Genomic DNA, 23,890 nt, shown 5'->3' on the forward strand with positions numbered 1-23,890 from the left:
ATGCTACCCCGAAATAGGTAAATTAAATGTCCAAGTTAACAATAAGACATATATTCGTCAAAATGTTAACATGTATATACTTCAGGAGTGTAAGTATTATTACGTCTTACTTTGTAATTAGTTATAATGGTATTGAGAACATTGATATGTTGTTACACTTAGTCTATCTAACCACGCCAAAATCTGCTTTATTGTATTAAATGCTTGTATTTTATACAAATAAAATAGATGCACATTGAAAATGGGTATTTATATAATACTGCGATAATTATCATTTTCGTCTTGTTTTACAAGAAGAACATTGAAATGATTGCATGCAAGAAGCCGGGTCAAATTGTTTTATTATTTTAAAAATGTTCATGAAATTGTTAGCCATTGTATATTCCTTAGTTCATTCATCTTTATTTGGATATTTAAATATTTTCGACAAAGAACATGCATTTACTGTTTTAGTGCAAAAATCCATATTAGACCCGTAGTTTCAAGTAAAACAGGGCCGTTGGCATAAAGTTGTTTTTGTTTATAATTTGTTAGTAATATTTGTTAAAAAAACTTATTTGAGAAAACAAATATTAAAACATGCACACTAAAGTGTAAATCATGTGTGTTTATATATATAAGGTTGGACCAAATGAAGTTCTTGATCTGAGCAATGACGATATGGCGTCGCTGGGTATAACCACCATCGGTCATAGAATCCGCTTATTGAAGGCGTGTAGAAATTACCTAAAAGGTAAGGCCAAACAGTTTTAACACAAATAAGATGTTTCTACAGTATAAGAATAAATGTTGAGTTTGTTACGCTGGAATATGGACGTACACATTGATGAAAACTATTTATCGATGTAAGCACGGATAAAATATATATAAATATATACGTTGAAATGTTTAAAAATATGTGTTTGAGTTCATTTCTTAATATGTACGTATACGGGTTATCATTGTCGTCATCTGCTTGTCGCATGATGCCCTTTGAGTTTTAAATTGAAAGTATATAGACATTAATATCATTTAAAATAAACCACAATGTTATGATTTGTTTAATCAAAAAAATTTAGAAGCAAGGACATTGCGGACAAACTGAAACTTTTTATAAAATAATTGTTGACTAGATACAATATTTATTTAAAATAAGCATTAAACGTTGTGTGTGATGACGTTTATTTTTGCAGGGCAAACCTAACCAACACAATGGTGTTTGGTGGAATGGTATGCGGAAGTAGCTGTCCGATACATTTACTGAACTCAGTAAACTGTTTGCGTTACATGCCGTGTATACGTTCGTGTTTTGATGAAAATATGCACTTTTGTCTTATTTCAATTCTCAATTATAAACACCAACTAGTATTGTTGTTATAAATTATGTCATATGTAAATAAAATAAGCAATTAATATTTATTTAGGTGATTTATTAACATTAAGCATTTAGTTTTTTATCGATATATTGGTTCTTTAATATATTTGACGTAACACTTTCAAATGATTACAAAGATGAGCAAATTTCATTTGTCTTCCTAAGCATTTCTTCCTGATGCTCATTAATTATGAGTCACACAAATAGTTATTTTAACTTCTAACATTTATTCCAAATAAGAGAAACATTGCACGCAGATAAATTAAACCCGTACGTCACTGAGGAGTGTGTTTCGTCTATATGCATATAAAACTACGCTCACACTATGTATAATAATCAAAGTGCAGTTGAATACCACCAGTCAATATGTAGAAAATAATGAAACAATAATGATTCCAATATCTATATATTTAAATTCGACAACAATATACTATTGCCTTCAGTTCCGTCTGTGATCCGAATAACGTTACACCAGATACCACATATATTGATGATTTAAAAGACCTAAAACACCTGCATGATTCACTTTGTTTAAAAAAAAATTCTCGCAAACAGTTTAAGGCGGTTTTCAGCAATTTCAATTAAATTGGCCGTTGTCTACATCGAATGAACACAGAATACCTATGAATATGTTTTCACAACTTGCTTTCGAACATCTAGAAAATATCCGTAGAACAAAAACTACTTTGAATGACCGAAGTGCCGTTTAAGTGAACTGAAATTTTTCAACTTGCAACAGTCGCATAACTATCTGTTCTATTTTAAGCCTTTGACTTCAGTCGTTAACAAACAAGGGTTATTCGGGCCACAATATGGTCATAGTATTTTCGCGTTGAGTGTTGCGTAATAATACTCTTAAAAACTGTTTTTGTTTCAAAGAAGTATAGGGTTATGTGTGGATTCATATTTAAATGTGTGTACATTTTCATTTGTGGTGAATTAAAAGTTTAATATTGCATCTCAAAACGATTAGAGAAAAAACAATATTATTATCCTAAGTTCTGAATAACCTTATCGCTGGGTCGAATTTCCACAGCGTTGTTGATAGGGACATTGTTATTGACACTGTTATACGATAGCCAGTTTTTCAAAACATTTTACAATCAAAATAAAATAGCTAATATGCTATGTGATTATCTTTGCTTAAATCATACATCACCGATATCGAATTTTACACAGCCTATTAAAATAGTACATCACGTACTCAAAAAATAAATGTAATGTATTGTTCTTATGTTTTAGATTATGTTATCAGTTTGATTTCTTGTGTACATGTATGATTAATTCCTTGAGTTTGCGATTAACCCATGTTTCATACACGTGTGTGTCTTTCTTCAATAAATTACGTATGTCCAACATTCTTTTAACTTTGTTAAACATATAATATACTTCTCATACATATTACATTCTCGTAACAATTTATGTATCGTATTTTTTAATTTCAATGTTTTCGTCTGTTGTTTGCTGTTTTAATTTTGACGTATGTGTATTACGTTGGAATTATTTCTTCACTGTTTTTACAACGATGATCTGTATATTATTAATTCGCAAATAAACTTTATGTTCTGTTCTGTGTTTGATATTAATAAAGTTTTGTATGTACATTGTAAATATTGAGCAAATATATTGGTTAGTAGGTTCACTGAATTCAATCTACAATTAAATATATGAATGCGTTTTTTAAAATAGTCAAATATTTTTATAATCAATATATTGCTGTATTATAAACCTCACGGAACCAAACACTACTATTTGCAATAATTCAACACAAAGCTTTATAACACAAAGGGTTGCTCAGAGTTGCAATGCGCTGTCTATTTTCCATAGGTGCTATACTTGATCACCAATGCAAGGGCTAAGGCACACTGAAACTGCAAAAACTTATCAACATTTATAAACCCATGCAAATGTTAACATTAAATTACCCAATTATTGCTTTTTATTTATTTATTTTTTTTTTCGTACTCTATATTCACAATATTGGAAAACTGTAACAAAGTTGCCGACTTCAAGTGTCGCTATCTGTTAGGTCGCAGTATACAACTTGTGCACATCGGGTGAGGGACGAACGACAACTGCGCTAGGAGCTTGACATTATGCTATTATTACTGCGCTTGTCCCATTTTCAACGACGTTTTGGTGTTATCTTAAATATGGACACACACTTTAGAAATTTTAACCAATTCAAATTAATGATATCAATAAAAAATGATATCTATAATCATGGTTTGTTTCGTGTTCGAAGCGATATGACGATAAACCGAATTTAAACCCGATTTGAAAAGGTTTGCGTAAATATTTACAATCTTCAAGTGCATTATATACATAACAAATTACGAAATAATGACATGCACACTCATTACTGAAAGCCTGCGTGGTATAGTTGTAGAATTCCCTGGTTCGAAACTCAATATGTTTTTATGTTTGCTTGCCATTATAATAATTTTGAAATATTACAAATATTATATTTTTTGTAGTATTTAAATTCAATGACATGTTTGCTTAAATCTCAAAGCAGTTATATATTTGCTGTAGTTTGACATTACCTTCGGTATCGCAAAAACACTATAACGCAATTGAATTCTGTATTAAGAAGCTATTGAAGATAACTTTTTTTCTAAATCTCCTCACAACTTTATACGATACGCGCTTTCAAATGCATCGACGGATAATTACGTGCGAATAACGTCACCCGGATTCACGTCAGATGCATTTGAATCAACAACATTGTTTATAAACACAAGTTGACCGTAAATTTCAATAACATGCACGTCTTGTATAACTGTAATTGTATGCTTACATAGGTGTATTTGTTTCAGAAAATTGTTCACACAAACATGGAGTTTATTTCATGAAAAATATTGAGTTATATGTAAGAATATTGATAGTCAAGTTAGAAAGTGTTGCGTATGGAATTTAAACTATAATTGCTTTGTCCGCATGTAATCTAATTATATGCACTACGTGGATGTCGCTTCCTCTAATGACCGTGTTTCAAAACAATATAATTAAATTAAACACTACCTTAATATTTTGCCGATTTTTTTAGAAAACAATTTTATAATTAATATTGTTGAACTTGGGTTTTGTCCACTTCCCCCTTCCTAATTCGCCAAAATTATTATTAATAAAAGGGCCAACAACGTTATGCTGCAAATTGGACTGATAAGTAAAAACAGTTTTAAAGTTCCTCTTGCAACGATGTGGATGTTTTGTGAATTTCTATGCATACTTGTTGTATTATTTTCGTTTAAGGTTATGACGAATCGAAAGTGGACAGTGGGGCAACGTGACACTAAAATGCGACGCCACGAAAACAATCGACAACATTTACTTTGTCTGGTTGATGCTCAACACTTAATCGATAATAGGTCAAAATTACTATGTACGCTGGAACTAAATAATATTAGAATGTACACCTGCTGCTGTGTGGTTCTGCGCAAGTGTGTGAATAACAATGTTCGGAAAATGATGATACAGCGAAGAAAACAAAACAACACCTATTTGTACTTAACATATGTATCCCTTAAATGGCCATAGTATTATCACAATTAATACACATCATCTATACATTCTACTAATTCTGGGTGACAATTAACATTAAATCGTTAATTATGTTGAAACATAACTATTTTCGCTGCAATTAAATAACATTGGAAAGTATACCTGCGATACGTACTCAAAACTGTAGGTGTAATGTTGCAATGGTATTTTTACATTTCATACACATGATACAGTTTAATTTGAATATATATAGTTTCTGATTGTCATTGACTATTTTAAACATTAACATTTCTGAAACTAAATTGATTTATGAAGAATCCAAATTTGATAATTATAGCATATTGGCTCATCAACATGCAGTCATCTTATAGGAGCAATACATATATATGTTTATGTGTTTGCAAATTTCAGGTTTGGAAGCTATAGTTAATTGTGCCATTATACCAACGCCTTCCCTTTAAGATGAAGAAGACTTCTTTGCGAGATCGTATATATTGTGTTTTACTCAAGTGCGTTTAGAATGCATTTCTACTTGTCGGATCCACTTAAAATGTTGCACATGGCGTACATATGGTTTATTTATGACCGTGTTTAACGTGTTCGTAAAATTAAGAGATTTCTTGAAGGTTTCATTTCATTAAATCATTATTTATTCAACCTCTGTCAAAAGTATTGCCTTTGTCTAAATAGTCTGTTTTCCATTATGATGTAAAATCAATAAAACACTCGCAAACGTTTTTTTTTATTTCTTATGTTATGTTTATGAATGGAAAATCTTGGTGCATTTCATTAAAGAATAAAGTGAAAGATGAAGTTTTGGGACGTTCAAAGTAGGTACTGGCTTTTTTCGGAATGAGCAAAACCCTTGTTTTTTTTTATTTCGGAAATCAATTCAAGCAACTCAAAAGCTGTTGTACATGAAGTAAGAATATCAGTTCGCTTTCATTATTTTTAAATTGGAATACTATTTTTAAATGCATATTTTATTAACAATATGTCCTGTTAATTCGAGTGACGCGGAGATGTAAAAATTGGTAGAGGATTTAAAGTCCCGGTCACACAGCGCATTTCGGCTTAATCATGTACAAAAATGTCTGAAAAGCTGGTGTACATGATCGTAAGTGGTAATATCTAGTCAAAGTTTGCTTGGTCTTGCTTTGTACTTGATCTGGCCGTCGCCGGCTGTTCAATTGCTGAAACAATGCCTACACATGGCTGACTACTTCCATCCGCGTGTAAGGTTAGACATATGTTGTAAACACGCGAGAGAAAAGAGCAAGTTACCAAGGGGATAGCCTCGGCCTTATCGTGTCTGGAGCACTGCTGATCACGTGTTGAGCATGACCGTAAAACGGGAACTCCACTGCCATAGAACTGCCCAATCAAGGCTCGGTCTCGTCGTAAGCGCAGCTAACCACGTATAAAAGCGGCCGCGCACGGCTGGTCCTCACAGTTGCCGATCTTCTACATTCCAAGTTCGTTCGCTGTTCTCAATTTTATAATGCCAACAAATAAGAGTTCCATTAAAAAGAAGAAGCCAACTAAGTATGCGAAGATCAATGCCAAAGTCCCAGCTGAGGTCGAGGCTCTTCAAGCATCACAGGCCCAGGTAACGGTTAATGCCCAGGCTGAGGTCCATGCTTGTCCTGCTGATGCTGCCAGTCCAGGCCCTGGCCCTCAGGCTGATACTGGCCATGCTTCTCCTGGAGAAGCGGAGGCAGCTGTTGATGATCAGTACATTTTAATTTAATCAATTAACTGTTTTTTTATTTGCAAATGTTGTTACTTTTAAATTTATACATCGAATTTTAATTAAAAACGAAAATTAGAAGCAAGTAACTAAATAAATTGTCACTTCATAAACTTATGTTTCATGTTCAGTAGCTACCCCTGTCGCCACCCCTGCTTCAATCCCACCTGCCAACACGATGGCCGCACAGACTTCACGCACAACCAGATTTATGGTGTTGTGGGGGATCCTCCAGGCATATTGCATCTTACGGTTCTTGAAGCCAAACGCAACTGGCCTCAGGGTGATAGCAACCTTGGGTTCTGATGCAAGGGATGCTCTCCAGTTAGAGGTGTTCTTGGTAAGGGTTGGTGTCAGACTCTGCAAAATGAAATCGTACATCGCACGAGGCATTCTTATAAAGTTCTGAAAGGCTTTTAGGTCTTCGTGTTGCACCTCGACCATGAGACAGTCGTTAAGCCCCAGCTAAGGTCTCCACGCAATCTAGTCACGATCCTAGATATTCCTTACCAACCTCCTCCTTTTACTTCTCTTCGCAAGGATATGTTGGGTTTGTTGTTTATGCTGGTGCTGAAGCATAAAGATGAGAATATCATTGTGTTGAAGGTTCATGTGCACCACTTGATACTAGAGAGAGAGTGCACAAATCTGAGAAATAGCTGTATTTATGTGCCGCAAATCCGATGTGATACAGTCGTGATTAGGTAGTGAACATGCATATTTAGCACTGTTTGAGACGTCGCTTAAACGGTTATCGGTAGTGCGATGTGCGCGGAAAACCCCACTCCTCATTGATAACCCGCAAAACACATGCCATTTCCCTTGATACCAACGCGTAACACCTGTCCGATTGCCGTGCTCTGCCCGTGACAGCCCGCTAAACATTCACGTCTTACTGCGTCTTCCAAATTTCTTATCACTGTAGGAACACGAATTATCACGTGTGTTTCACACATGTATCACCCGTGGTTGTCCGCGGTATAAAGTTTTGAGCAGTTCAAAACTTGTATCCGCCTCCAACGCCGTTCCGAATTTTCCCCGCGTCCTGCCACTTCTGAACATCGACATAAGCTCGTCTTAAAATCGAAATCAACGCGAACAACATCGTCTCTTCATGGGAGGTCATTTTGTGACGAGTTGTGGCTGTGATTAAGACGTAAATCGCTGTGTGACCGGGCTTTTACACACTTACAAACTTGCATTATTAATGTTTAATTGTTAATTTTGATAAGGGAAGTGTTAATGAATAGGTGTTGTTAAAGTTGTGCCGAACACGATTTTAACAAGTTAAATATATGTATTTTAATTGATTGAGCGCCAGCTAATTGTTTTCAAAAATTGTAGAGATGACTTTATAAGCACTGTTGGAAAGAACCTAAGTTATAGATGGCAATGTTAAACGATGTCAAGTTTTAATTTTCAATGCATTGTGCATTGTGCAATTAAAATCAAATAATGAATTCGTGTGGCATTTACCGTAGCATTTATCATATATCGGCGATAGCAAGCTCGACACAATCTATTATCTTATAGTACAACTAAGATAATATTGTTATCACATGTAATGTTCATTCGTTAAATCGTTCTCAATAAAATAAATTGAATATGTTCAACATGGCTATATTGTTTAAAACCACGTTGATTGTATTATTTTTGTGTTTTGGATTCTGTTATCAATTACATGGGAATGAAGGGTGCACAGGTAAGACTTAACTACTTCAGGTCGCCTTTAACCGTTCAAATGGTTATCTCAGTATTTAAAACATCTTAGTTGTATGTATAGTTGCATATGACACGTAGTTCATTATAATGAGTATTGAAATATAAGCTTGTCATGAATATGAAGTTCCAAGATAATTGCATTGGCATCGTAACACCGTGATACTTAATTATTTCGGTTAACTATGAGTACATATGCATTTAAATTGGACTGATATTAACTAAGTTAGTATAATTGTGCATTTACAAATGTATATGTAAAAAATGTTAAATATGAAAGATATTGAAAACTCGATAGTTTTATATTATTTTTTTATTTTCAAAATAATAACAGGAATTTCAATATATATATTCGTTTATGGTTAAAGTTTAATTATGTTAGGTAATCAGTAGGAATCTCACTATATGCCTGCAAAAATGGAATGTAATGTACGGGTGTATGAAATACTACCATTCATGGATATGTTGAACAAAAACTATTTACATTAACATTTCAGGAAGTTATAATTTCTACCAAAGACCTTCGTTTTAGTTTTATCGAAACACTGTTGTATAGGCTGTAAACTGTTTACTAGTACTCGTAGCACACGCGCCTTCCTACTGTTTAACATTTGAGTATAGAGCGATGTTTTGACCACAACCAATTGATTATATAGTACATGTTCTATATCCTGTTTACCTAAATGGACTATACATTAAACGCTACTATTCGCTTCAACATTACATTATAACGAGAGTATTTGACGCGATCTTGTTTGAAAGTGATTTTGAATCAGGATCATTAAGTAAAGAATAATGCCGTATCAAAATCGTATGCAATGATGCGATATTCATATAACGCTTAATCTTGCTTCTGTTCAAGATTGAATACATGCAAATAGAAGTGAACTAATACAGTTTGGTCACGTATGTGTGGCGTTTGAGATACAATATGTTGGGTATGCGTAGCGATCGCATGGAAATTAAGTTGCTTTCTTGTTGCTAGTTACGAATTCTTTATTCGAAAACAAAATAAGGAACATTTCCTCATTCAAGTTTAAAAATCTGTATAAGCTATCTAAAATATCTACTACACACAATTCGAATATCAACGTCTATTGGATAATCAACCGTGGGCAAAACTACAACGACTCCTGGATATTCAACCGTGGATCACTTATGCATCTCTGAATGCCTAATAAATACGTTTGCTTGCTAACATAAAAAAATAATTGCGTTTAATAGAGTTGTGGAAAACAAACGTTGTATTTGTGTGCAAGAAATTCGCAGACATTCGTTCCAAGATGTACAATGCTGGCATCTGCCATTCAGATTTCACTTCAAAATAATATTGTACGAAATGTACGATGTATGTTCGACATATACAATTATTTTAATTCATATGTGGTACGTTTTAATTGATTTATAGCCATTTATGCCGCATATAACTCTCCGGCCTTTCGACGGTACTGCTGAAGTCATTTGAATATTCTCTTGGATGGCATGAATTGCTAAAACAAACACGGAATCGAAACATATCATAATATCATCACACCCGAACCATAAGCATATCTATCTCCCAAGTGCTTACACGCCGGTAATAAATGAAAGTTTTGGTACGTATGGACATCATTGTCTTGTAGTTGTTTTGCTGCACTGTGTATCTTTTCGAGTGAGGTTGTGAAGACACCTGTACGCCAAGAGTCCATTGTCTCTGATATTATGTTTCGTGTGCTATGGTTTTCGTGGAAACGCGATACACGAGCACCTAATGCGAGAGCAGCAACTATCTGAACTGGAGATAATTCGTCGTTTATCATGCGTGTGTGTCTACTCATCCTTGTTGTATGTGGTATATGGTTTGGTAAATGTTTTGAGGGGGGATTGCATCGTCCCTAAGTAAATCTTATTGTCATGTCTTCTTGTAACTGCCTTTCATTATACATCGAAACTTTAAAACAGAATACCATCATATCGGCCATAGTTAAAATGTGACAGTCTGTAGAGACTTCTTTGCCATTAATGACACCAACTGTGCGGGAAACAGAATGTCAAATTTCGGATACTATTTGTTTTCGAGTTAAATCAATCCTTCCTTGATATCGGACCAATTCAAACGCCCACATTCTATTTTGCGACGATAATATGTAGTACCTATTGAGCGAAAATTTGTAGTTTAAATCTCACCAGACAAAGAAGCATTTATCCTCAGAGCTCCACTAAGGTATTAAATTACAGCAAAGATGATACATATGTTGGTTTCTATTTTACCATAATGTGTACCGTGCGAATATGCAGATTGTAGATTATAGATATGCTATTGTGAACTGAGAAGTACTATAGTGTACTAACACTTTGGAAATTGATCACATGAATAGCAACCCTTCTGTTCGCATTTTATCTGAACTTGAAGTTACATATTCGTTACTTAATCACTAGGTTTAACCGAATACGAGTATCAATTGAGAATCGCAATGCGACAAATTAGGAATTTATAGCGAAAGGATAACGAAATAATGCGATCTCAAGCAACGCGTTTTACCACCGTTAGCGAACGAGAACGCAAGAGAAATGCATAGATGAGAATTCGAAATTATCAAAGAACGAACATAACTTACGTGTAGCAATAACAAATATGTTATTGCATTGCAATTTTATCGTCTTACTTGAATAGCATAGTTTTTATGCAAAACTCAAACCAAAATGTTTATAAAACTTTTATTATCAATTCTGATATACCGACTTGCCAAACAAAGTGGAATGCATTTTTCAACAACATTGAATAGAAAAAAGTACATAGTCTCGTTTTTATTATTTCCATATTTCCAAAAATACTTACACTCAATGGTGTCAAACAAGAATAATACATAGAATCCTAGGAACTAAATCTCTATTGTATAAAATGAATATTGTGCAGGATAATCTGTGCATTTTTTGTAAAGAAAATGAGGAAACTATAAAACATCTGTTTTGGGATTGCTGTTTTACACAGAGAATTGTCAATTATGTTGTTGTTGTAATGTTTTTATGTGCACATAATGTGCGAAAACACTCAGAAATAAGTTGTAAAACAATGATATTGGGAAGTACAAAAAGTAATATGACTGATATAAATATTCTTATGCTAGAATTGAAGATATATATATATATATATATATATATATATATATATATATATATATATATATATATATATATATATATATATATATATATATATATATATATATATATATATATATGTATATATACCTATACCTTTGTCAGAGAAAAGGGATAGTTCCATCCATACAAGGGCTAATAATGAGCCTGACTATGTCTTTTAAAATCCAAAACAATCTTAAGTGTCATGAGACAGAACTACAGTTTTGGGCAATTGTAAGTTTGTTTGCTGACCCACTATCATAATATGAATATAATTTATCTTTTAAAAACTCCACAATCAACCATTTGAAAGATCCCAAGTAGCAGTACTTACTAAAATTGTCACTAGTCCGAAGCCTTTTTAAACTTCCACAATGAAAATAGTTTGTGCATATGCTTTACATAACACTACATGTACATTTGCTCTTGATTTTTTATAATATACTTAATTTGCTTTTTTAAGATGTTTAAACATTTGTAGATGATATAGTGTATATGTATGTATAAGGATATTATATTCTAACACTTGATTAGAACACTGTTTACTCATACTAACACAAATGTATGTACGGTATGGAGCAGGATGACCTCGACCTGCACATACCTATGGATTAGGTAAATAAAGTATCATTATGGAAAAAAATATGTTTATCATACGTTTTTTATATAAGTTGCATGGTGTGTATTTATAAGTTAATGAAGGCCTTTCGCGACTCCAACCTAAGTTATTTAGTCTCACAAAATGTCGGTTGAATTATGAAATATAGCAGGAAATGTCCATCTATTTAGTTTTAACCAAAATAAAGTTAGTTTTGTTTTTATCCTGTGCTGAGGGTGGAAACCTTATAACCCGGAGGAAACTTCGCCTTTGGAAATGAACATGGTAACATTATGTGAGTAGCGCGTGTACGAATTTTGGCGCATACCGGACAGCCTGTGTGTGCTTATTTTTTTTATTCGAATTCCGGTGTTGTTGGTTTCTCAACCAAACAAATACAAATTTTTGATGTCATACATATGCTTTAACAGACCTTACATGAAGCAGTGTGTATGTTTATTGGCTTTTCTATAGTCTTATATTTATATAAACATTTTCCCGTTATAAATCAACACAGTCAAACGCATCCGGGAAATTCATAAAATGTAAGTGCAGGCTGCATACACCAGCATCCTATATTAAATAACGGGAATGGAAATGGATGCGTTAGAATAAAATCACGAGTAAACATAAAACATGACAGTGCTGACCGGACGTCTTTTAACGGCCCGTTCCAACATAACGGTTCGAGATTCTGTTTCCCGATGGCCATTATGCGGCTAGGGCCGATTATAGAAGTCCGGTCTAGCACTGCCGTGTGGTATGGTTTGTATGTATAACATATTATTTCATTTTCTTCATTCACTTCTTCAGTTGAGAGAGAGAGAGAGAGAGAGGGAGAGGAAGAGGGACAGGGAGAGGGAGAGGGAGAGAGAAAGAGAGAGAGACTAGATAGAGGCGAAGAGAGAAGAGCGCCGAGAGAAGATAGAGAGAGAGCGGGATAAGAGAGAGAGATAGAGCGAGAGAGAGCTCGATGCTCGCGCGCTCGCTCTAGCTCTCTCGCTCTCCATCGCTCCTCTCTCGCTCTCTGCCGCTCTGCTCCGCTCTGCGATCGCTCTCTCTCGCTCTCTCTCTCTGCTCTCTCGCTCCCTCTCTCCTCTCTCTCTCTCTCCTCCTCCTCGCTCTCTCTCGTGCCTCTTCGCTCTCTCTTCACTCGCTCTCTCGCCTGCGTCTCTCTCTCTCCTCCTCTGCCCGAGAGAGAGCGTTTAAATTGTTGTAAATTGTTTCGTATGTAGGAAGTGCATGTTCTTAAGGTTATGTTCGAAAGCACACCGCAGATTCCCAATAAACACTTTCAAACCATCGATCTACACATTATTATGATTGTATTATTTTGCAATAAATCAACGTTTTTTTTTTAGTTTCCGTGTGAAATTAACTTGTGTTTGTGGTCTCGTTAATACATATCCTACATCTGTTATCCACAGAGATGGAAGCCCATGAAGGCGACACTGTCACACTAAGATGTAACGCCACGAAAACGTTTGACATATTCCAATTCGTCTGGAAGATGCCAAACAATAAATCAAGAGTAGGTCAAAACATCACTATCGACGATTTAACTAAAGCAGACATTGGAAATTACACATGCAACGCACAAAATTCGTCGGGTACTTGGCCGGTGAACGTCATATGCTTGAATGTACATGGTAAGATCATGTCAATTAGCCAGCAAAATGCACTATAAACGTGTGTATCATTTTCAATACATTATAAGTGCTTTATTTCGTTTACAACAGTAGTTTGAGTTAAACTACATTTTTCTCATTTTAAGTGAATATGTTTAACATAGAAATAACATTTATTTATTCACATGTTTAAGCCCATTTTGTGCCGTGTTTTATTTGCTTCGGGTTCAGCTAAAAGAATTCCGCTCATAGTTGATTGCACTTATATTAATGTATGTTATAAATACTTCAGGTCCGGAAGCTAAGATATTGTGGGTTAATGTAACAACGCCTTCCCTTCAAGACGGACAAAACTTCTCTATGGTATTTGAAGTAGATGGAAAGCCAGATCCAATAACACAACTTACAAACATGGAGACCAATACAATAGTGGCTAACTTCACGGGGCGAGGAACATACACAATAACAATAAACGACATATCTTGCATCGAAGGGGGCATGTACAACCTATCTACATCAAACACTGTTGGAAAGGATTTCAAGGCGATATCCATCAACGTCACAGGTTATTGAATTTTTCATTAGAGTATATAAACATTGTGAATGTAAATGCTTATTCACATCTTGCCCAACTGTATAATAATGACCCGCCTGAAATCTACATTGCTTTCCCAATGCGAATTTTTTTACTCTAGCAAACAGAGCGTCGAAAATGTGCTACTTTTTTGTGAACTGTTGTTCAATAATCAAACCAACGTTCCGATGGGTTAGACAAAAATGTACATGTATTGTTAATATGCACATTAATGTATAATTATGTTGAACACTAGTACATAAAACACACCTTCAATGTATTCATATTTGCCATTTGATCATATGAGGAATACAACCCAAAACTGTAAAATTATAGGTCCTGCTAGACTCAATCCAGCTTATCCTGGTTCACATACACAGACTCCTCGGATTGGAAAAACTGTTTCCTTGGGAGCCCATGTCCTTGGCTGCCCTGAACCTACATACACATGGTCTCACAATGATAAAAACGTCACACATACGGATATCCCATCGTTCACTTCAGTGGAAGTAAAAGTGACATCTTATGATGACTTTGGAGAGTACATTCTTGAAATGGACAACGAATACGGGAAAAATAATGAAGTATTCACCTTGTTGGCCGAAGGTATTTTCAATATGTCTGTATTAATGGTTCTAGATATTGCAAACAGGAATATATAGTTTACACCTTCCGATGAAATGTTCATGTACTTAACTTAATCGCAAAAATCAGTTTTAATATCAATCTCAATTTACTTTTGATTAAATATACACATATACTACATTGATTGTTAGTTAATCAATTTAAAATTTGACAATTTACGTAAGGACCTCCGGACACACCGACTGGTTTCAAGGTTACTAATGTAACAAAGTCAAGCGCCACTCTTAATTGGAAAACGGGATACGATTACGATCGGGCACAGACTTTCATTATATATCAATACTCTGAATCAACTAGCACAGGTATGAAGTAATTTTTACTGAATTCACAATGCTAAAAAATAATGCTTAAAATACTTCACCTTACATTCAACTGCATTAATTGGGTAACAATAATGATTGTTTTTTGTTGTTGTTTTTTTGTTTTGCTAAATATAAATTAAACCTTGCCAATATCTTTACTATTTAAACGTTTCCTACATATCAAACCTACACAGTTTTTCACGAACAAAATGATACATCTGATGGTCATGGCAACACGCAAGTTGAATATGCCATCAACGAGTTATCAGCGGATATAATCTACAATTTGACCATCGTGTCAAAGAATTCAAATGGAACGTCGCCACCATCTGACATTTTAGTATTTTCTCCTTACGGTATGTTTTTATATGTATTTTAATATTCAATGTACAAATATATGATCAATGTGTGACTCTGAATTGTTTCATTCAAAATGGTTTTCATAGTGCCAACATTTTACGTTGACTTTCATATACAGGTCAGACTATTGTGTAAATTACAAAACCAACACCTTTGCAGAGACTTAAATCATGAGTTTGCACACAGTATTATTTGTCTCTATATATAAACCATGACATGTTTTAGGAAAACCAACAATTGACCCAAAGGAGGACGTAAAGCTCATCGTAAGAAGCCGACTGTATGAGCCGGTATCCCTTGAAATGCACGCTATAGGGTATCCGTTTCCTTCGTATACGTGGCTGCACAATAGTCAGAAACTCAACAGCTCCGATGAAACCTATTCAAGTGAGGTCATCATTACGTCCATGACAGTGAAAGACTACGGGAACTACACACTTAATATGACCAACGAAGCTGGAACTAGCATATATATTTTCTTCGTTGCTGCATACGGTAATCCAAAATCAGTTTAAGTAAACTTATGCACAGGCGAATCTAACATACATGACGCCAGATCATTATTATAAACGCTTTTGTCATATTGTCCCTTGCCTAACAAATATGGATTCACTGTACTTCTCCACATAAATTGATTTGCGGTACTTGAAACGGTCATGTTACGTTTCGTCAATTTAGGTGGCTTTTTAATGCTTGCTTTTGGAATGTTTCTGGTTCGAATCTTTAGAGACCGTTCAACATTAACACAACTCAAATGGATTATGCTTGTCCTTCTCATCTAAAGAATACTATTAGTGAAAGACTAAAAGTTGTGTATTTTGGACAAAGCACGACGTGCATTACGCAACACAATGTGTCACTCGACAATCAATAACGACGCTCACAAATTATTAATGTCGATGATGCGTGTAGAATGCCATTTGGTGTGATGAGTAGATGTAAATGATATACATCAAAGTGGCAGTAAGTGGTACCGAACGACGCAGTTAATTTGGTGGACTGGAGATAAATAAAGTTATTATAAGTGTGATGAGTGTATTTCAATGTAACATTGATATCACACTTTGCACCGGGCCTTACCGTAATTACTCTATGTTTTCGAACACTCTAAGTTTTCGGACACCCCCTTTTTTAGCAAAAATAATTATTTTTCGTGACTCTTAATTTTCGGACACACGAGTTTTCGTCCATAATTAATGTCTCTAAGTTTTCGGACAGTATATTTTACAGCGCTATTTTACCAAATTTCGGTCCTGTTATTGATATCTAATGACACTTCAATCATGGGGTTTTACAACCAGATTAACATCATAAAACATGGCAGGTGCATGCCTGAGTGCAACGGACCATTACATGTGCGTTATTGGGTAAATAACCTTGTAAACCGGTATTAAACAATGGTTTCGCCCGAAAGCATAAGCGTTATGACAATTACCGGGGGTAGTGCCAATAAACAGTTCAATTATCTACCGTAATGGTACTCCCACTTCTCAGTAAAATAACTGTGGAAAATACTAAACGCTTCAAAGTGTGATGCACTCAGGATTGCAAGTTTTACGAGCAATGGAAGCTGTTCGACAACAACTATAGGAAATGAACAAACAAATAATTTATAGTTTGCTTTTTTATTTCGTTAATTCAGGTTCATACTAGCGAGTATCGTTACATCAAACGCTCATCTTGGAACTCGTTGGTCAAAGTACAACCTTGTAGTAACTTTCTGTCAAAAAATTAAGCATTTAAAATTATTTAAAATGCAGTGCAAACATATATAACTGTAATTTGTACTATACGGCATGGTATTTTACAAGCGCGTGCTATTACCGGTAGTCGTTGATATAATTGGCGCTATTTTCGGACACTTCAATTTTCGACTCTAAGTTTTCGGACACATGTATTTTGTGAATATCTTTCGTATCTAAGTTTACGGACACGAAATTTTTTTATTATTTTTAAGTGTCCGAAAACATAGAGTAATTACGGTAACTTTTCTTTTTAATTCAACTCGTTTTAGTTTTTCAATTATAAAAAATTAACATTCATAAAAATATCACCATAATAATTCCAGGACCTCCGGAGAGTCCCAAGAATTTCGTTGTTGTAGACATCGGCGCGACAAATGTAACGTTGTCCTGGGTAACGGGCTATGATTACAACGACACACAGACCTTTGTTATTGGTAGAATAGTTGAGGGTAAAATAAAAGGTTAGTTAAAGGCTCGAATAGTATGCCATCATGGCTACGATTAAAATCTAATAAAAATGACAGAATAGACAATAATAAGGAACACGTAAGTTTTATCACCCAGAAACAATTTCAACAACGGCATACTATACAAATTACAGCTAGTTAAACATGTTAACCTAATGTCTTCGTTATCCATACAAACAATGATAACCTCGGGAAAGTATTGTTTTAGTAGAGCATGCACTTGCTGTATGACATACATGCTACCTGAGTTGAATTAAATTAACACAATTTATCAAATACGCAAATTATTCTAGTCCAATGTTGTACTTTTTAAATTAATTTACCACTATGACAGATTTCAAGTCATATCCTGATACGTCTGAAGATCAAGGAAACACAACCGTCACAAAAACCATCGATGGTTTGGACGAGGGGACGGAATACAATCTTACAATTTTTTCGATGAACAAAAACGGCAGTTCTCCCGTAAACAACTACCTGCAATTTATTACATACGGTACTGAAGTTATTTTATCAAGCAAATGATGAATATACAATTATTCTAATTTATTCTCGATGCAATATTATTATGATGCTGTGTTCTTGACTGGAATTAAAAATAATTTTAGAAAACAACAACAATGAAAGCAAAAAAAAAACAAATTAACTGATAGACGATATTTAAAACTCGTCAATGATCATACTTAAATATAAAAAAGTAAGAATGTCTTGCGCATTTCTTTTTAATTTCAGCATGTTTGATTATTTTTATCACTATTAGCTATAAAATATGAACCATCTCGCAAATACTATGCAGAATTACACTTGACTAAACAATAAAAACAAATATGGGAAACCTTAAACATATGAGAATATATTGTAAAAAGTAAAATTGGTTTTATATCGTTTTATTTGTTCGGGTCATTCATTTTCCAATTTAATCAGAAACGCCGAAAATGGACCCAAACAGTCCAACAAAACTGAAATTTACTCCAAGAACAAAAGAGACAATACATCTGGTTATGCATGCTGTTGGAAATCCTACACCTGTATTTATTTGGGAACACAAGGGAGTCCGATTGAACAGCTCGGACGAAAACTCTACCAGTACGGTTACAATAAGCGACATAAGCGCAGAGGATTTTGGAAACTATACTCTGATAATGAGCAACAAAGTGGGTAGAAGCGTCTACACGTATGTTTTGGTTGCAGACGGTAAGAAAATTGACATAAATTACTTTAGTATTTGTCTTATTCGTAATCGTGCTGAAAATTGCATACATTATTTCTTATCTTGATATACGTGTAGTTTTCTATGAACACGTATGCGCCTCCATGATTCAAATTAACTTGACAAATATATGTTTAAGGGTGAGACCGATGTTTTACAATACTATTGAAATTAAGAGTTACAGATGAGTTGTATTTTTAAATAATAACAAACACGTATTATCACGTATTATGCACGTATTATTAAGTTTATAATCACATCAATGTACTTGTTCACAAAGGACATATATGATTTTACTATATAATCAATAATAATATAAAACATGAAGACTGACATTCACAGTTGACTTAATATCACTTATATTTTCAGGTCCTCCGGATCCAGTTTCCAAACTTGTTATTACGGACATTAAAAATTCATCTTTAATATTATCATTGTTGACCGGCTTTGATTATGAAAGTAATCAGACGTTTATGGTTTATAACTATTCAGAAGGGATTATTGAAAGTAAGTGTATATATTTATTAATGTAAAAATCATACATGCTACATTATGTAACATTGTGTTTTACACATTACATTCAATCATATGTCTTGTCAGAGAAGAAAGGGAACCAGACCACCATCGCATATTAAAGTTGCAAACATTTAAAATACTGTTGTTGTATACAGTGAAAACTGATTCATGTAAACCCAAAGCCATGAACACTATTGACAAATATCCAACATTTTGTGCAGATTGGTGCATAAGACATATAAGCATAATATTTGTTTTGCAACACATATTATAAAACGCGTCGTTTCGTTAAAGCGCTAAAAATAATTTGTCGTAATGAATTTTTTTTTATCACACGTCATTTAATTTGTGGCAAAATGTACAATATTTTTATTTATTTTATGCATTTATCATTGTTCTTTTTCATATGTTAATTGTATTATTACTATACATAACAAATACGATTTTTTTCCAAGAAAAATATGTGTGTTTCTTTTTCAAATTTAAGTTGATTGCATACAGGCAATTGTATTAATGTAATTATCTTGTATAATGAATCTTAATGTGAACCTTTAGCAATGAATATTATTCATCGTGATAGATAAACTAACACTAACTTACTTTTTTCTTTACATATCTTTTTTTAATTATCACAATTTTTGGATTTGAATATTCTTGTTTGTATATTGTTTCGATGCTTATTTATAATTGCAGCGCTTCCATTTTACTGTTTTAGTTCTAACGAAAGTACCCGACAACAGTAGTGATCCTGGTGGCAAGCAGCTTCAGCTGGTGTTAAATAACCTTTCACCCAGAACATTCTTCAATATAACTGTCAGGTCAATAAACGCGAGAGGGGCTACTGACGCAACGGAGTTCTTATCATTCACAACTTTCGGTAGGCTAAGTCTTAGTACAAACTAATCTATCAACCTTCTAACAAGTTTCGAGATTCAACTGGTTTCCTAGCATAGTTCGTATCAAAATAACAGCCGCCATAACAAGTCACGTGGATGCTGGATGTTAATGATTGAAACATTAATATTGTCTTATCTAAATATTTGTTTAACTTTTTCATTTTTTTATTTAAACCATATGTTAAGTTGCTATTTTCGAAGACAATAGCAGTGATTAAATTATTACAAAGTTACAAATAAAAAATCCTGCTAGATGAGAGGAGTTTGTCCTGCGAACTTTAAAGTATAATGACGTTTTCGACATATTCATAAGTATTAAAAACATAGCTTTTGACGAAAAGACATGCATGGTGTTTAATTAATTCTTAGGTGAGCCTATACCTGACCCCGGCATGCCGTTTAACGATACAACTTCCCCCAGACTAGGTGAAACAACAACATTTACGCTTAAATGGTTGGCGAACCCGGATCCAACCATTTTATGGACACATGACAACAAGAAAATAAATCATAAAGAAACGGGGATGACCACGAGCATTGAGATAGGAGCCATTGATGTGCCGAGTTTTGGGGACTATATTTTGACGATGAACAATTCTTACGGGGTGTATACACACAAATTCCGTATTAAGGCAGACGGTAGGTTCTTATACTCCACAATTACGGTATTATCATTGGTATGATTTACATTTTTCATTCATATAAATATGTTAGTGAATGTGTGAATTTGATATTGTCGAGGAAGAAGTGCTGTTCACTTTACACTGGCTCTTCAAGTACTAATTCAATATATGTCAATATCTTTTTTGTATTTTAATAAATCCTTGAACATGACCATCTTTGATATTGCAGGTCCACCAGCACCAATAAGCCACTTAAATATCACTGATATCACAGACAGTACCGCTATTCTAAACTTCCAACCAGGGTTTAATTACAACAGTACGCAGAAATTCGCAATTGTTCAAATCAATGAAGGCGTATGGACAGGTATATTGATGTAGGATTTGAGTTGTGTGCGCTATAAATGATTTATCGAAATTTCTCCTTAAATTATTTATATATTTAGAAAGATGTTTTAATGGAATAAAAACACGAATACCTTAAGTTGCTCAAGCGGACGTCACATGGAAGTCACTGTTACATATATGAGAACTCTTGAGCACAAGGTAAACACGCTGAAATACTTGAGGAACCTATTTTCATGTTTAATTTGATTATATATAGACAAATAAAAAGTCATATACACATGTGCTATGTCTTTTACTGATGAATTATGTTCCATTTAATTTTATATATTAAGTGCAATTTGTACAAGTTAAGTAAGGTTCTAAATGCTTACAGTGCTTTTCGGCAATATATCGGACAACACCAACGGTACGGGTGGCGATATGCAAACATGCACGTTGCAAGGTCTACGAGAAGCAGAAAAATACACCATAATGATGCAATCAAACAATTTGAAGGGGCCTACCAACTCTACTGGAAATCTGACCTTTTCTACAGAAGGTTTCTCTTTTTCATTCACTTTTTTCAATGTTGAGCACATAAAAAGAAAAAAATCCGATAAGACATATCTTCAATCATAGATAAATGAGATGACATATTACCTGTTTATGTCTTATTTTCAGCATCCCCTACTAAAGCCCCAGTCAACAAGACTGCCGAGATAGCCGGAGGCGTAGCAGGTGGAGTGGCAGGTCTCATACTGATCATCATCATCTTCTTCGTCAAGTGTGTGCGATGGAGAAAGCCAGATGAAGAAGGTATATTATTATTTTAAAAGAAGCTGCCGTATAATATCAAAAGAAGCTGCCATTAGGATTTTCCTGAAAATGCGATAGTATGTCTTATTACAAGTACAAAGGGGACGTTCCGATTTATGTGTACATACATTTACAATGATATAATGACTAAAAACGTACTTATTCACGTTCGATTAAATCAAAAGCCTACATCTTAAAATAACAGACTCCTGAGTACGTTTCCTGGGTAAAACCAGTAAATAGTGTCTTGAGAAATGTTGCGAACACTTCAAGAGTGGGAATCCAATTTGTATTAGGAGGGTGCCATATTCAAAGGGGCATTAATTGATGCAACTGTACAAATTATTTTTGCAAGTGGGCAAGGGATTATGTAAAACATACTTTAAATAAAAGCTGTTTCATTCTCAGACGGAACTATCATGCATCGGTTCTTTATATAAAATAAACTAAACGAAGACGTTCGTACTGCTTTCAAAAGCAATCCTATGTAACATATTTGATAAATTAAACCTATACCATAACATGTAATGTTTACACTGACTATGTGTTTGGTTTAATACAGATGAGCCACTCAATCAGCAGACAGTGTTGGCAGAGCCACACAGGTACAGATACGATGATGCTTCGGTTTCGGAAAAGTAAGGACAGAGTGCTTCACCTCGGAAAACTTCACCTGGGTCCTTCAAGCATAACGTTTTTTAATCGGACGGAAATTCTTCTAATTCCATTTTTTGCAATTTTACATCGTTTGCATTGAAATAATGATTTAGGCATGAAGCCATTAGCTCATTAAATTCAAATAATTGAATATATGTTTATACAAGGTAATACTTCAGTCGTTGAGGTAAACACGTTTAAATTAACGTACAATGCTAATGTGCGCGACCTGCAGAACATATATTGATTTGGTGAAGTAACACTATATTTGCATGAAATTCAAAAGTTAAGCTTTTACCTGTTATTAAATTATCGATAATTATAGCTACCACGTTGCCAAGCAACGAAATAGTTTAATACTGCTTTTATCCCTGCTTTATGTATTATTTATAGCATAAGTATGCGCCGTGAAGATATCATTGTTATCATTTACAACTTTATCGTTTGCATTGAATTGATTACATACTGATTAAATAACGAACCACAAATAGCTACGAAAAAATGCCATTTCGTGATGAAACATATTGTGTATTTTGATTTAAAGGGTGGTCCTTTTAATTGACCTTAATGCGAATCAAAGGTTTTAAGTTATATGGGATTGTGTATCAGTTTTTATTTTATGCTTTCCGGTGGTTTATAGAGAAATATCAGTGAATTAAAACTGATAATTTCACTGTTTCAAACAATGAAAATTATCAGTGAAAATTATCGATAATTTTCACTGTTTATGTTAAATGACGTCATTTTTTTGACGAAATGACGTCATGTTCCCAACGAAATTCTTTAGTTAAACTCTTTAACAATGTATATAAACTGTGAAATAAAGCATAAAATAAAAAGAAAATTTGTTGGATTCGATGGATTATCGATTTTAATTCACTCGTGATCATAGAAAATATATATTTTCACTCGTGGCTGCGCCACTCGTGAAAATATTATTTTCTATGATCACTCGTGAATTAAAATCGATAATCCACCGAATCCAACAAATATCCTCTATGTAATCTGTGTAATCGCTGTAATCGTTTTGCTATCCTCTGTTAATATTGAATATCAAATGTTGTCATTACTGTGAT

General features: G+C 34.1%; 1 protein-coding gene across 1 annotated transcript in view; it reads left to right on the forward strand.

Annotated features, from left to right (window-relative positions):
* LOC127863449 (titin-like) overlaps positions 1-23,430 on the forward strand; it is a 41,425-nt gene extending 17,995 nt beyond the window's left edge. Inside the window, exons 5-13 of the mRNA XM_052402977.1 lie at positions 18,104-18,265; positions 18,694-18,963; positions 19,349-19,486; positions 20,211-20,372; positions 20,761-21,030; positions 21,244-21,381; positions 21,736-21,900; positions 22,023-22,157; positions 22,720-23,430. Coding sequence (XP_052258937.1) covers positions 18,104-18,265; positions 18,694-18,963; positions 19,349-19,486; positions 20,211-20,372; positions 20,761-21,030; positions 21,244-21,381; positions 21,736-21,900; positions 22,023-22,157; positions 22,720-22,799 — 1,520 coding nt within the window. The 3' untranslated portion in view covers positions 22,800-23,430. The remainder of the gene's footprint in view (positions 1-18,103; positions 18,266-18,693; positions 18,964-19,348; positions 19,487-20,210; positions 20,373-20,760; positions 21,031-21,243; positions 21,382-21,735; positions 21,901-22,022; positions 22,158-22,719) is intronic.
* Positions 23,431-23,890: the final 460 nt, after the last annotated feature.

This window comes from Dreissena polymorpha, unplaced genomic scaffold (genome assembly GCF_020536995.1).
Source record: "Dreissena polymorpha isolate Duluth1 unplaced genomic scaffold, UMN_Dpol_1.0 chrUn009, whole genome shotgun sequence".
Taxonomy (NCBI): domain Eukaryota; kingdom Metazoa; phylum Mollusca; class Bivalvia; order Myida; family Dreissenidae; genus Dreissena; species Dreissena polymorpha.